At 46.2% G+C, this 13,875-nt stretch overlaps 1 protein-coding gene across 1 annotated transcript; it reads left to right on the top strand.

Moving 5' to 3' along the window:
• Positions 1–11,471: 11,471 nt before the first annotated feature.
• IER5 (immediate early response 5) lies at positions 11,472–13,647 on the top strand. Its single transcript, XM_025429969.3, has one exon. The coding sequence runs from the start codon at positions 11,687–11,689 to the stop codon at positions 12,650–12,652; it is 966 nt and encodes a 321-aa protein (XP_025285754.3). The 5' UTR covers positions 11,472–11,686; the 3' UTR covers positions 12,653–13,647.
• Positions 13,648–13,875: the final 228 nt, after the last annotated feature.

Genomic DNA, 13,875 nt, shown 5'->3' on the forward strand with positions numbered 1-13,875 from the left:
CCCACCCTTGTCCTTGCACATAGTCCTATTGTAGGACTGATCCTGGTGACATTCTATTAATGATGATGATGACTCTATTGTGATGATGATTTCTGTTATAGATGACTTCCTATTCTCACCTGCCTGTCGTCCCTGTAAGGAAGTGAACTGCATGAAGGCAGAGCTGGATGGAGCCATACTCATCCTGGTGTTCCCAGGGCCTTACATATAATACCTGGCACATAGTAGACAATTAGTGAATGTTTGCTACATGAAATTGAATAATTCTTTTTTTAAATGTTAACTAGAAGATTATGATGGCTCTTCTGTCCTCTTATATTTTGTTGGTTTAGAACCTGAACTGTAGGGATTTTAATAAACCCAGAAACATTTAGGAAACATCTCAACCCCTTTTTCCTTTAAATATTCCTCCACTGTTACTACTGTGGCAAATAAAGTGGGACTGCTCAATGTCTTTCTCACTCTTCTTTTCCAAGAGCATTGGACCTAGAAGGGACCTTAGATGACCCTCATCATTTCACAGATTAGGATCCCAAGGACCATGAAGTACCATGGCTTGCACATGGTCACCCAACTGGCTAGTGGCTGGGATAAATGTGGTACCCTTTGGGAGAGCGGTCATGGGTTTGTGGAGGTGGGGGGGCATCTAATCCTTCACTGGGCCCACAGACCACTTCCAGCCCAGCTGCTCATCTCTCACCGTGTGCTTGCTTCACAAGAGCAGCGAGGAACCATGATGATGCCCAGACCAACCACGGGTTTTTTGAGCAGAGAAGAAAGAACCAGGCTCGGTATTTCAGGCACATATTTACAACCTTATCTTTTCTTACTCTAAAATGTTCCTGAATAAGAGCTTTTGAGCCAAGAGTCTTAGTTTGCAATTCTAGTCAATACAACTTGATTTTGTAAAACAACCTCCAGAAATGCCCAGGATATTAAGTGATACAGGACTGCAGAGAATAGTCAGTAGAATTAATGTGCTAATGAGGTAGTAACACAGCTTTGCTCAGGATTAACACGTTCAGGAGCCAACCAATTAACTACCCTTTCTAATACCTCCCAGGCATATTCTGTGTTCAGAATTTGGTAAAGCTCCTGGCCTCTGTCAATCTCAGCTCTTCTGTGCTTTTTGTTGTTTTCGTTGGGGGGTGGGGGGCTGAAGGGCTTTGGGGAATGGGGGAGGAGTTGGATAAATGAATGGCCTCAAGCTAGCTGATTGCCAAATCCCAGAGTGAGCCATCTCATTGTGATACTAAATATCGGTTATGTACCTGCGTTGTCACATACTTGCTGAGCATTATCCCAGCCTTTCTGGCACCCCAGTTTGAGTCGGAGCAGAAGCTGTGCTCTCTGGGCTGTAAGTATCCTATTTTGCCTACCGTCCTGGTGTTGACCTTGCTTCCAGAACTGCTTTCCCTCTATCATGCAGAGTCCTCGCCAAAGTAAAAAGAATGTAAGTATCCCTAGATCCAAATGTTTAACATTTGAGTCAGCCACAAATACTTTTGAAAGAGGGTCCTTTGGAAATAGCACAGCACATATATACTCCCAGTCCTCTTTCCTTAAGAAGCCCTTCTATGGTCTCCAAAACACCCCTTCTCATCATGAGGTTGTTTCTTAAGATTATTTCATAGAGCCAAGGTTGGGAAGATATGCCTAAAATGCTTTATATTGGAATCGCTATATACTGCTCCTCCATTCTCTTTCCTGGAAACCTCTTCCTCAAGGGAGAAGAGCTATGTTTCTCCTCTTAATCATTAATTTAGCAAAGGTGGGCTGAGTGTAACCCTGTGTGTGCCATGTCCAGTGTTGTGTTGAAGAGGATATTTGATGTCATATTACTTCTCTATTTTGTCTATCTGTCAGAAGGAAGTTTGCCAATCATCGACTCCCTTTTCTGGAGTATCAGGAGAAAAAGAGAAAACTTATGAGTATTCCAGGTGTTTTGCTCTACTACCGTCCATCCACTTACCCCAACACTCCAAGAGTCCTCCCAACATTGGAGGGCCTCCTTCTAGACCATGCGCTGTGCTAAATACTGAGAGTCTACACTGGAGACTGCCCACTACCCTCAGGGAGGTACCAGTTCAGAGGCACGTGGTCTTATGATCAGACTCTGAACTAAAATGTCACTGTTAGACTGGAAGCATGTACAGAATGCAAAACGGACCAAGCCCATGGTTTCTAGTAGCCGAGGTTGATTGTGAGTTAATTTACCAACAGGTTTGTTTTTGATAGCTGCTTGAATTCCCTCTAGGTATATTTTCCAGGAAATGTTAAAACCAGCAAAATCTAGAATCCAATTTAATACGTAAACCCTTTTAATTCTTTGAGGGCATATTGGTTCCTTCAATTTCTCTGTCTTCCTCCTCTATCTTCAAGCTTCCCACCTTCTTGAAGGCATGTTGCTGGTCTGTTCCTTTTGTTTAGCGCATCGTGTGCTTTTCCTTCCCAACCACATCCCCACTTATGACAGGAGACATTTCAGGACCCCAGAGAGCCTGGGCTGGCAGAGCAAATTGACATGTGGGAGTGTGAGAGGCAGGCTTTCAGAGAAAAGGAAGAGAGAGAGGTAAAAATGGCAGGCTGTGGGAGCAGAAAAGGGGAAAAAGAAATAAGAATGTAAGAGGACAAGACAGAGAAGGAAGAAGAAGAAAAAGGGAAAAAAGAGCAACATGACCCCAATCAGATCTCCCCAGACCTGGCCTTGGGCAGTTTCTGCAACAGGGAATCCAGTTCAGAGGGCTGGCTGGAACAGTCCTTCCAAATATGGGGGCGAGGTGGAGCAGACTTGCAGGAATACCAGAAGACCTGACTCATTCACTGAACTGCATCTTAAAGGGCGATTTGGCTTTAATTATTGAACTGGGGGAAATTATGAAATTATGAACCCGGGCACAGGCGGGGGGGCAGGAGGGGGGAGGATGTAGAAAATCTCGGCATCTATCATGTGTTGCTTTTGAAAATTATTATTTTGGAGCACAAGCTGTTTCCTGTCTTAAAAGCCTATTATCTATCTCCCTTCCAGGTGGAGTCTGGGCTGCCTGCTAATTTAATCCCTTGGGTTTCCCCCTCTGCCTTCAAGATCTCACAGAGATGCAGGCTTTAAAAAGAGGGCACCTTTGTGTCTTCCTCCCCTTAAGGCCTCCATCTACCCTGGCAGCCAAGGAGATGCTATTTTGGGAAACAGCAGCTGAGTGGGGAGGATTGTTAATTGTTTGTCAAATCCTTCTAGTCTAGTTAGATCTCATGATAAAAGAGAGAGAGAGAGAGAGAGAGGAGTCATACCCTTTCCCTTCATTCTATTTTCCCCTCGCATCTGTGAGATGGAGGGGGATAAAAAAGCTTTTCCTCTAGAGCACAGGCACAACCTAATATTTAAAAAAAAAAAAAAAAAAACTAATTCTTCTACCCAATTGGAAACCCACAAACAAATATTGGCCCGAGGACCAATCAAAGTAGTTTAAATTTCATTTATAAGCCTCAAAACAAACCAACCCACCCCAACCCCCAAACAAACATAAAGTCTCCTGCCTTAACGGAAAAGACTTCAGGAGCTCTTGCCCTCCTTTGGGACCGGATCTGCATTTATTCAAACCACTGCGGCCAAAATTGAGCAGATTCCCCCCTCCCCGCCCCAACCCCCACTGACACGCTGGAAAACAATCCTACCCAGGCACACTGATCGGAACATCCACGCTCACACGCACTCATTCCATCACCGCGTGGACAAATTCAAAATCAAACAGAAAAAGACCCAGACGCAGAAAAGGGTCCCCCGGACTCTGACCTCAGGAGCCCCCACGTGACTCTGAAACTTCCTAAGCATTACGTCAGCCTGCGAGGGAACCGGGATAAAAAAGACTGGGAACCAAATGCTTACGCTTCTTAAAAGGGCAATGCCCCAAAACATTTTTTGCAACTAGTTTTCCTTCTTTCACCAGTTCTCCAAATGGCAGGATCCTAGTCCTACTTGACTTTCAAAGGACACCTTTCCCTGCCTCCCCCACAGTGACCTTTTGATATTTTTCAGGGAGTGCCAAAAGGAATGATCTTTTTATTAAGAGAGGAGTTGGACTCAGAGAACTTTGTAAGTTATAATGATGCAGGGAAGGATATGAGCGTGCTGCCGATTTTAAAATCATTTTTCCTCAAAAGAGCTCAGACTGCTTTATAAACATAAATCTGCTAATCCACACACCAGCTCCTGGTTAGACAGCAGATCTGAAACTTCCTTTTACACTGCAGGATGTGTCTGTATAAATACTTACTCAGAATTTGCTTAGTCAAAATGAACATGAGATGGGTTAGTGATTTGGGGTTTTCAAACTGAATGAGCATTCATGTTAGCATTTAGATCAGCTGTGTTGATCTGAAATGGGCTTGACTGATGAATTAGAATTCGCGCTATTAGCTACAGGGATTAGAATGGGAGTGGGGAGAAGAGGCAAGACTTTCTTACTGGCTGGAGATATATAGGTTGCCCCTAGAGGAGGTGCTGACACCCAGCGGGGTTTTCAGGACGTCATTAATCCGTAATAAATGTTTAATCAGAACAGAGTAGGCAAGCAATTACTTTCTCATTAATAAAATCACACATTTGTAAATAGCATGGCAGGAAAAGCAAAACTATCAAAAATCAACTTATTGTATGTGAAAAGATAGCTTTTATAGGGAAATGGTGGAGCTTAGGGTCGTGAATAATAATGAGCTGGGATAAGATAGAACGTATTTAATGTGATAGTTTGGTTAATATGCCACTAGAGTAATATATAGAGAGTACTCTCTTTTTTTGCCCTCCGGTTGGCTGTGTTTGAATAAATTAACCTCAGATTTTGGGAGCCCATGAATAACTTGTTGATCAACTAGTTGTTTATCTCTCTATATATACATAGTTATATTCAAGCTTCTGGGTGCAGAGGAGGCAGGAGGCAAAGAAAGTATAATGTAGCATCTCCCAGCACTTGAATGTTATTGGGAAATGAGAAATGTCCATACAAAAGTTAAATAAATACTATGCAAGTAAATAAAGCACAAAACAGAAGAACAAAGGTTATCCTAGGTAACAAGTGGTTGTAAGTAACTGATGACTATTAGAGTATGTGTGTTCAAGTGAGAACACTGTAAACACCAGTGCATGAAGGTTTCCTGTAGGAAGTCGTGGTGCAGAATTTGGGCAGGAAAGGAGAGGGCATTCTGTTGAGGAAGTAGAGGATAGATACATACTTTTAATTAGACTTATCGAGCTGGGAAAGAGATGGGGCAGGTTTATGTTGCTCAGGGTACTAGAAAAGTTGAAATGGTTTGCCTGGATCAATAAAATCACAGAATTCTAGACCTGCAATGATCCTAAAACAATCATCTTGTCTGTTGGTTCTCAAACATGACTGCACATTGTAATCACCAATGGAGTTTTTAAAAATTCCAGTGCCTGGATCTCACCCCAGAGTTTTCAATCTCAGTCATATGTGGTGAGGTCCAGGCAGCTCCATATTTAAAGGCTCTGCAGGTGATTCTACTGCACAGCCATAGTTTGAGGGCCACTGATTCAGTTCAACGCCCAAATTTTATAAGAGAAAGGCCATGCACAGCTGGTGAAAAGCCAGGCTCTATTCACCATTCTGGGCTGTTTGTCTTTGACAATGTATTGTGTGGTACTCTGGAGACCAGGCCAGAGGGTTGGATTTTTGCCATAAAGGTCATGGGGAGCCACTGAAGATTTTTGTGCGGGAAAATGGCACATTGAAAACAAATGGTCCTGCAGCTTCCAGGTGGACATCAGAATTTGAAAAGGATAAATGCATTCTAACAATGCACGAGCATGATGGTATCCAAGTAAGTTTCTGAAATTTATTTATATGTTTGTATTTTTAAATATTGTGAATTTTACAATGATATTGTGATTTTAAGTAATGTGAATTTTTAAAGAATTTTCAGTTTGAATTTTAAAATATTTGAAAATTTGAATTTTAAATATCGAATATGAAAATATTGAATTTGAAAATAGTATTTAAATATTTGAAATTTTAAAATATTTTGAATTTGAAAATAATATTGAATTTTTAAATTATACTGTGATAAAATTGTGCTAGTCTACCTGTGTGGCTACTTCTCGGTTCTAGAAAGACTTTTGTCTGGCTGATTGGCTCTCTTTTTTACCTTTTTCTTAGATTTCCTCAGAAACTAAGTGTTTTAGCAACTATCTAAGTGTCTTATGGTTTACTTCCTTTTTACTTTATCTGCCCTCTCCTTTCCCTTTTCTCCAATCAAGGACATTTGTTAATTGCTCACAATATGTTCATGCATATTTATATGTCCACACCACCCTATCCCTTTATTACCATTAGGGCACTGTTGCCCAATAGAAATATAATTTGAGCCACACATGTAAAAAGAAACAGGTCACATTAATTTTAATAGCATATTTTATTTAAGATGATATATCCAAAATTTTGTCATTTTAACATGTAACCATTCTAAAAATATGAGTGAGACATTTTGTTCTCTTTTTGATACTAAGCCTTTGAAATCTGCTGTATTTTACAATTGCAGCATTAATTCGGATGCTAGATTTTCAATCTTCAAAAATGTTACATCATAAAGTTGGGTTTCAAAAAAAGGATTTTATCCTGTTTCAGTTTTTAGATTTGAAGTAAAACAAATTGAAAATTCAATTCCTCAATCATCTTAGCTCCATTGGCCCTATAGCTACTATATTGAACAGTGCAAGCCTAGGGTTTTATATGGTGGTGGCTTCTCATTCTGTGGCTTGAGAGGCTGGTAGGGTCATTTTAATGAATTTGAGTACTCTATTCATGGAGGAATCTGTTCTTTAGGAGTAGTAAAGGAGGCAAGGTATGACAAAGATAATTATAAAAATAACCTAAGTTTCTCTGAGCCAAGGTATAAAATTTAGGACAAGAAGGAGGGCTAGTTTAGGAAAGGAAATGGGAAGGAGGAGAAAAAGGCAGATTTTGGTGCCCACTCCTGGTCAAATGTTATTTGAAAATAAATAAATTCTATAGTAGTCAAGAAGCCAAAAGAGAAAAAAAAATGTAAAATATGCCAGACGAGTAGGAGAGAAAAAGCTGAATTAAAAAGTGGCTTTGGGTGACTCAGTCAGTTAAGCATCTGACTCTTGATTTCCGCCCAGGTTATGATATCAGGGTTGTGAGATTGAGCCCCAAGTGAGGCTCTACACTCAGCTTAAGATTCTCTCTAGATAGATAGATAGATAGATAGATAGATAGATAGAGTGGTTTTGTCCTCAGAAAAGCAAGAGGGGTAATGCCTACATAAAGCACTAATAATGTATTTTTGTAGAGCTTTTCCCTAAAAAACTCAGGATTTCATATAAATTACTATTCCCTTACATAAGCAACTGTGACCCCGACAATTTCCAAGTGTGGAAATTGCAAGGTGGGCTCTGTGCAAAGACCTTATTTCACCCACATCTTCTCACTCCTGGTTACTTTTCACAGAGCTAGCCATTTAGCATGTTTGCATTGTTCTTATACAGACTAGACTTAATTTAAGACAATATAAGCTCTATGATCATCTGATAGGAATCCTTAGCCTTCAATTTGTCATGCAAGAAATAAAGTCAACAGCAGTGGGCACGCATGCTCTGCTCTTAGAGGAATCCTTCAGTAAGAGCCCAGAGAAGGCCCGAGTGGAAAGAGGTGCATGCTAACCTGCTTGGGTGTGTCCAGAGGAGAGGATGGGGGTGGAGGGATGGACAGTCTCCATGGACACACCCTGGCCACTTCTTTGAAGAGCAGTTGCTTCCTCTGTCCTTATACCACTAGTTTTTCTCATCCTACTACCACCTTTTTTTTTTTTTTTTTTTTTTTTAACTGAGTGTCTCAACGATTGATAATGGCAAATTCGAACTCAGTTACCTGCTTTCTAAAGCTTAGGAGAAGTTGTTCTGGAGCTCTCTTTTGGTAGGTGGAAGTAAAGCTTGCTGAGCATAAGAGATGAATTCTCAAGGTTCCATTTTGGTGTCTCAGGATTAGAGGAAGTCCTGATGATTGTAATGATCATGCTCAGTTTCAAGTCAGTAATCATTTCCTGAGCAGCTATTACATGGAGTTGTAGAAAAAAACATGTACCATTCAACAAGTGCTAACCATGTGCTCGGGACTAATATGGTCATTGGTATGAGAAGAACAGTAACAGTAAATAGACTTAGTAAGTGCTTTAGATGGTGCCGGGAGCTGTACTCAGCCCCTTAGGTATTGTTATTTCCATTTTACACAGTAGGCGACCGAGGCAGAGACAGGTTGAATAACTTGCTCATGTTACAGAACTAAGGCATGACTTTCTCATTTCACTTAGATGTGACATAACTTTCCAAAGGTCCCACAGCAAGTAAGAGGTGAGACAAGGTAACCTGGCCCCAGAACTTGGCACTCAAGCTTTACTTCTGTGGGTTTGGAGTTAAATCTCACCTTCTCCACCTGTAGCTGAGTGACTTAGGGGAAATTACTTGACCTTTCAGAGTCCTAGCTTCCTGATCTGCTTGCAGAACTTTATAAGGATGATAAATAATGACTGGAAAGTAACTAGCACAGTGTCACGATAGACAATATCATTATTAGAAATCCATCAAGCTAAGTGCATAATCACTCTGTATACACTGGTATGACCACGCCAGTTGTTAAAATACTGAAATGGTTTCATGCCAGTTGGCAGGATCTCTGCCCCTGGCCCCTGAGTACACCCCTTGCTGGTCACTTGGCCTCTCCTGCAGGAATCTGCCCTATACCCTGGCACCACAAGGGCCTCCAGGACACTGTTCTGGTGGTTAGTGCCTGTGTTGCACATTTGTTAAATATTCTCATTATCCTCTGGCTACAAATATGAGATGAGCTCCTGCCTTCGATGACAGCACAATTCGAGAGAGGCTTGACATAACAGGAGCAAGTGACAAGAGCGGTGCTGAGGGGCAATGAATGCAGGGCAGTTGGTGAAATTCCCAGCTCACATGGGTCAGCTTCACCTAATGCCATATTTCCTAACATATACTGATAGCTTCTTATATGCCAGGCTGTTCTAAGAGCTTCACAGGTGTTACCTTGTTTTATCCTCACAAAAACTCTAAGAGGTGGTGACTATTATTATCTCTATTTTAAGATGGAAAAGATGAAGGCACAGAGAGGTAAAATAACTTTCGAAAGGTCACACAGTAAGTAAAAAATCGAGCTGGGATTCCAACTCAGGAAGCTTCCCTTCAAAGTCTGTACTCGTAATCAGTGTTTTATAGTGATTAATAACTCTCAGAGAGAGAGAAAATAGAAGAAAAAATGTTCATGCTATTACTCAAAATATGTGTATTTGTACACATATTTTTGTAATTATTCATGTTACTATTTTATCTCCTTTATGCAAGCTGAAAATTCCTAGAGGGGAGGAACTCTGGGTCTCAGAGCTTGATGTCTCAATTACCATTAATAAGTTGTAGCATAGGTAATGTTACTGAGTCATCACATCCTTTGGAGGCCTCTTGACTGTGAATTGGCTACTATCAAGCCCACTTTTCACTATTTCTCCTAACCAAATATCCCCCTTGGCCAAACCCTGGTGCAGGATCAGGCCAACTATTGCACCTGGATTCCAAGAAAACTATGCTTAGTTTCAGGATTCAGATTGTGGCTGAGAGTCGTCATTTTTAAAAATTTTAATTCCAATATAGTCAACATACGTTATATTAGTTTCAGGTGTACAATATAGGTATTCAACACTTGCATCCATCACCTGGTACTTATCACAACAAATGCCCTCATTTAAAAAAATTTTTTTTATTTGAGAGAGTGTGTATGCAGGTGAGGAGTAGGGGAGGGGCAGAGGGAGAGGGAGAAGCTGACTACATGCTGAGTGGGAAGCCCAAGGTGGGCTTGAGAGAATATGACCCTGAGATCATGACCCATCCCCTACTCTGGCAACCATCACTTTGTTCTCTATAGTTAAGAGTCTGTTTCTTGGTTTGTCTTTTTGCTTTGTTTTGTTTCTTAAATTCCACATATTAGTGAAATCATGTGGTATGAAATCATAAATCTTTCTCTGATTTATTTTGATTAGCATTACACTCCCTAGCTGCGTCCATGTCATTGCAAATGGCAAGATTTCATTGTTTTAATGGCCGAATAATATTCCATTGTGTGTGTCACATCTTTATCCATTTATCTATGGACGGCGAGAGTTGTCACTTAATTTGCATAATAGAACAGGTGTGTATGTGACTTCTCCCTTTTAAAGCCGGAGAAGCAGGCAACCCCGGATGGCTCAGGGGTTTAGTGCCGCCTTCAGCCTAAGGCCTGATCCTGGAGACCCGGGATAGAGTCCCACTTTGGGCTCCCTGCATGGAGCCTGCTTCTTCTCCCTCTGCCTATGTCTCTGCCCCTCGCTCTCTAGGTCTCTCATGAATAAATAAAGTCTTAAAAAAAAAAAATAAAGCTGGAGAGAAGTGAAAGTGTCCTGAGGTTCTTTGCCCAGAATCATCAAGCAGAGGTCTGCGGTGGAGCTTGGGTGGAGCTTGGGTGGCCTAACTCAGACTCTCCAGGAGCCCAATCCAGGACTCTGGACAACCCTGTTGTGATTCTGCCCTAATGCCACATACGAAGGATCAGTAGATGGACTAAGTTGTTGACTGACCAGAAAAGTCTGGAACACTCTTCCCCTTATATTTTTACCTTGACACAAAATAAAATTATGACATCATGATGGGAACACAGGACTTCTCTACTTGTATTTTTAGAACTCGCTAGATTCTTCCAAGGGTGAACTGGTCAGTCCTTACGTTGAAGAAAAATCCTTGGGGAGAACCTGTACCACCTTTCATTGCAACCTATGTGACAAGCCTGTTCGTTCTAGAATCTAGAGAGCAAAGTGACCCAGGATGGCTTTAGTAGAGAACCGGTAATTTCGTACCCAATCAACACCATTCCTTAAGAAGCAGCCGAAAACTTGGGAAATTTTAGAAACCACCCCCTCTCCCCCCCCCCCCCCCTTTTTTTATCTTTCTTCGGGGTTAGAACTGACAAGATGCCAAGAGTGTGTTGAGCCTCTAGGAAGGCCAGGCCCTCATCCAAAATCAGTATCTGCTAAATGTGGTCATGCTATTTATTATCCGGGGCTGAAAGTTCGAGTGGTTCAGCGCGCTCGGGTCCCGGCAAGCCAGCGCGCAAGCCAGCGTCCCTGCAGCAAGCCTCACTGCGGCGCCGCCGCCCCGGCACCCGCCCGCGGAGCGCAAGCCCCGACCCGTCCGGCCGCCGCCGCGCGCCGTCGCCCCCTTTAAGAGCCTGCTCCGCGGGACTAACGTTCGAATAGCCCAGGCGCCCCTCCTCGGCCTCCGATTGGCCGCGCGCGGCGCACGAGGGCGCGCCGCCCGGCCCCGGAACGGTTGGCGGCCCCTCGCGATTGGCGCTCGAGCGGCCTATATAAGGCGCCGCGCGTCCGGGCCGCCCCCAGTTAGCGACCGAACCTGGGAGCGGGCGGCTGTCGGCGGCGGCCCGGAGCACGGCACACGGCGCCGGAGTCGTTCTCGCTCCAGCCTTCGAGTATCGAGGGTCCCGCCGCGGACCGGACTCGCGGACGCCTCCCGTCCCCGGTCCGCCTCCGAACGCGAGCCGGAGAGCGCCCCCCGCCCCTCACCTCGGCGCCAGCCCTGCGGACGGGAGGCGCGATGGAGTTCAAGCTGGAGGCGCACCGCATCGTCAGCATCTCCCTGGGCAAGATCTACAACTCGCGGGTCCAGCGCGGCGGCATCAAGCTGCACAAGAACCTGCTGGTCTCGCTCGTGCTGCGCAGCGCCCGCCAGGTCTACCTGAGTGACCCGTGCCCGGGCCTCTACCTGGCCGGCCCCGCGGGGAGCCCGGCGATGCCGCCGCCGCCGCCGCAGCAGCAGCAGCCCGGGGAGCCGGCGGCCGGGCCGCCCGCGGGCTGGGGGGAGCCGCCGCCGCCGCCGCCGCCCGCCCGAGCCGCCTGGCCCGAGCCCGAGCCGCAGCCGGAGCGCCCCGCGGCCCCCGTCACGGGCGCCGGGGACGCTCCTCGGGGCGGAGAGGTGGAGGCGGCGGAAGCTGCCTGGCGCCGCGTGGAGGGAGCGCGCGAGGCGGCGGAGGGAGGAGCCGCGGGCCCCGCCGGAGGCTCGGACGGCTTCCCCGAGGGGCCCCGGGGGACGCGCCGCCAGTGCGGCTGCCCCCCGGGAGCGGAGGACAGGCCCGGGGCGCCGGGCGCGTGCCCCCGACTGGCCTGCTGCTGCGCGCCGCGGCCCGCCGAGGACGAGCCCCCAGCGCCGCCCGCCGTCGGCCCCCGGAAGCGAGGCGCGGCGGGCGTGGGTGGCGGCCCCGCGGGCGGCCCGGCGTCCGGCTCCAGCCCGCTGAAGAAGCCCCGCCGGAACTCGGAGGAGCAGCCGGGTGGGGCGGCGGCGGCGGCGGCGGAGGAGGAGATGGAGACCGGTAACGTGGCTAACCTCATTAGCATCTTCGGTTCCAGCTTCTCGGGACTGTTGCGGAAAAGCCCCGGGGGCGGCCGCGAGGAAGCCGAGGGAGAGGAGAGCGGGGCGGAAGCCGCGGAGCCCGGGCAGATCTGCTGCGATAAGCCGGTGCTGAGAGACATGAACCCTTGGAGCACAGCCATCGTGGCCTTCTGAGCCCCGGGCGCCCCCTTCGGAAGGAGGCTGAGCCGCGGGGTGGCCCCGACGCGAGGCTGCGAGGGCGGCCGCGGGACCGTAGGCGCTGGGCGCGCGGCGGAGACTGTGGGCGCTGCCGGCAGCACGGACTCGCCCCTGGGCTCGGCGGCCCTGCAGGGCCGAGCCTCCCCGCCGTCGCCTCGGGGGACCTGGGGGCGTGAGGCTCGTCGGAAGAGGACGCTCGTTCACTTTTGTGTAGTGTTCTGTCTGTGTACGTACGTGTGTCTTGTTGAATTAAGACCCTTCTGTCCTTCTGGAATGCATCCCCCCTTTCCCAGGGCTTAGGAGATTGGGGGCAGACAGGGACTTTCCTCTGCCGGCAGCACCGAGAAGGAAGCGGCGCGGGGGGCCGGGGCCGGGGAGTTCCCCTTTCGTACTCGGGGGAGGAAGGGACTTTACACACACCCCTCACATGAAAGCTAGCACCGCACCAGTGCCAGGAGTGGCATTTCCTCACAGGATTTCCTAAGACTAGAGGGATTTAGTCTGGGGTAGAGACTTGTATTATTTCTCCCTCCCCGCCCCACCCCCCCCCTTCTATCACCGAAAAACGTTTATACCCTGTGATTACTCTGGGAAAAGGGAATATGAGCGGCCCTTGTCTTCCCCACAGGGAAAGAAGAAGGAAAAAAAAAAAAAAAAAGCTTGATGAACTTCACAGAAGAGTTCGAGCTTGGAAATATGGAGTTTATAGAGAATAGATATATTTTTAAAAGCTCTAGATCAGAACTACTACACAGTGCTTTTAAAAAGTGTTTAATGAAACAAAGTTTACAGACAGAAGCCCTAAGTGGAAAGACCTTATGGTTTTGTAGATACGGTGACTCCAGTCTTTGTTGTATAAAGGTTGGGGGAGCTGACAAGGTTTTTGTACAGTATTTTCTCCTCCGTTGTATTGATTTTTGTATAAAAATGTAACTTTACGTGTCTAACACGTATTAAATATTTTGAAGCAACTTAATTGCCTCCTTGTCTGTAATCACCTGTCTGGATTGGGAGAGAAGTGGGAGGAGGGGAACTGTGGTCAAGTGTGGTTCTTAATATCAGTCGAGCACAGACCGGGGACATTGTTTGCTGGCTTCACTAAGTATCAAGAGAGACACGTTTAAGGTTTCTCCCCTAGATGGGAGGATAGCTATTAGATACTAATATCAGTGCCCAGCTGGTTTCTTGAAACCTGTCAC

The sequence above is a fragment of the Canis lupus genome, chromosome 7 (genome assembly GCF_003254725.2).
Source record: "Canis lupus dingo isolate Sandy chromosome 7, ASM325472v2, whole genome shotgun sequence".
In the NCBI taxonomy this organism is placed as follows: domain Eukaryota; kingdom Metazoa; phylum Chordata; class Mammalia; order Carnivora; family Canidae; genus Canis; species Canis lupus.

What these genes read in the sequence shown, in the direction of transcription:
- IER5 (XM_025429969.3), top strand. Translation starts at nt 11,687, where the DNA reads ATGGAGTTCAAGCTGGAGGCGCACCGCATCGTCAGCATCTCCCTGGGC.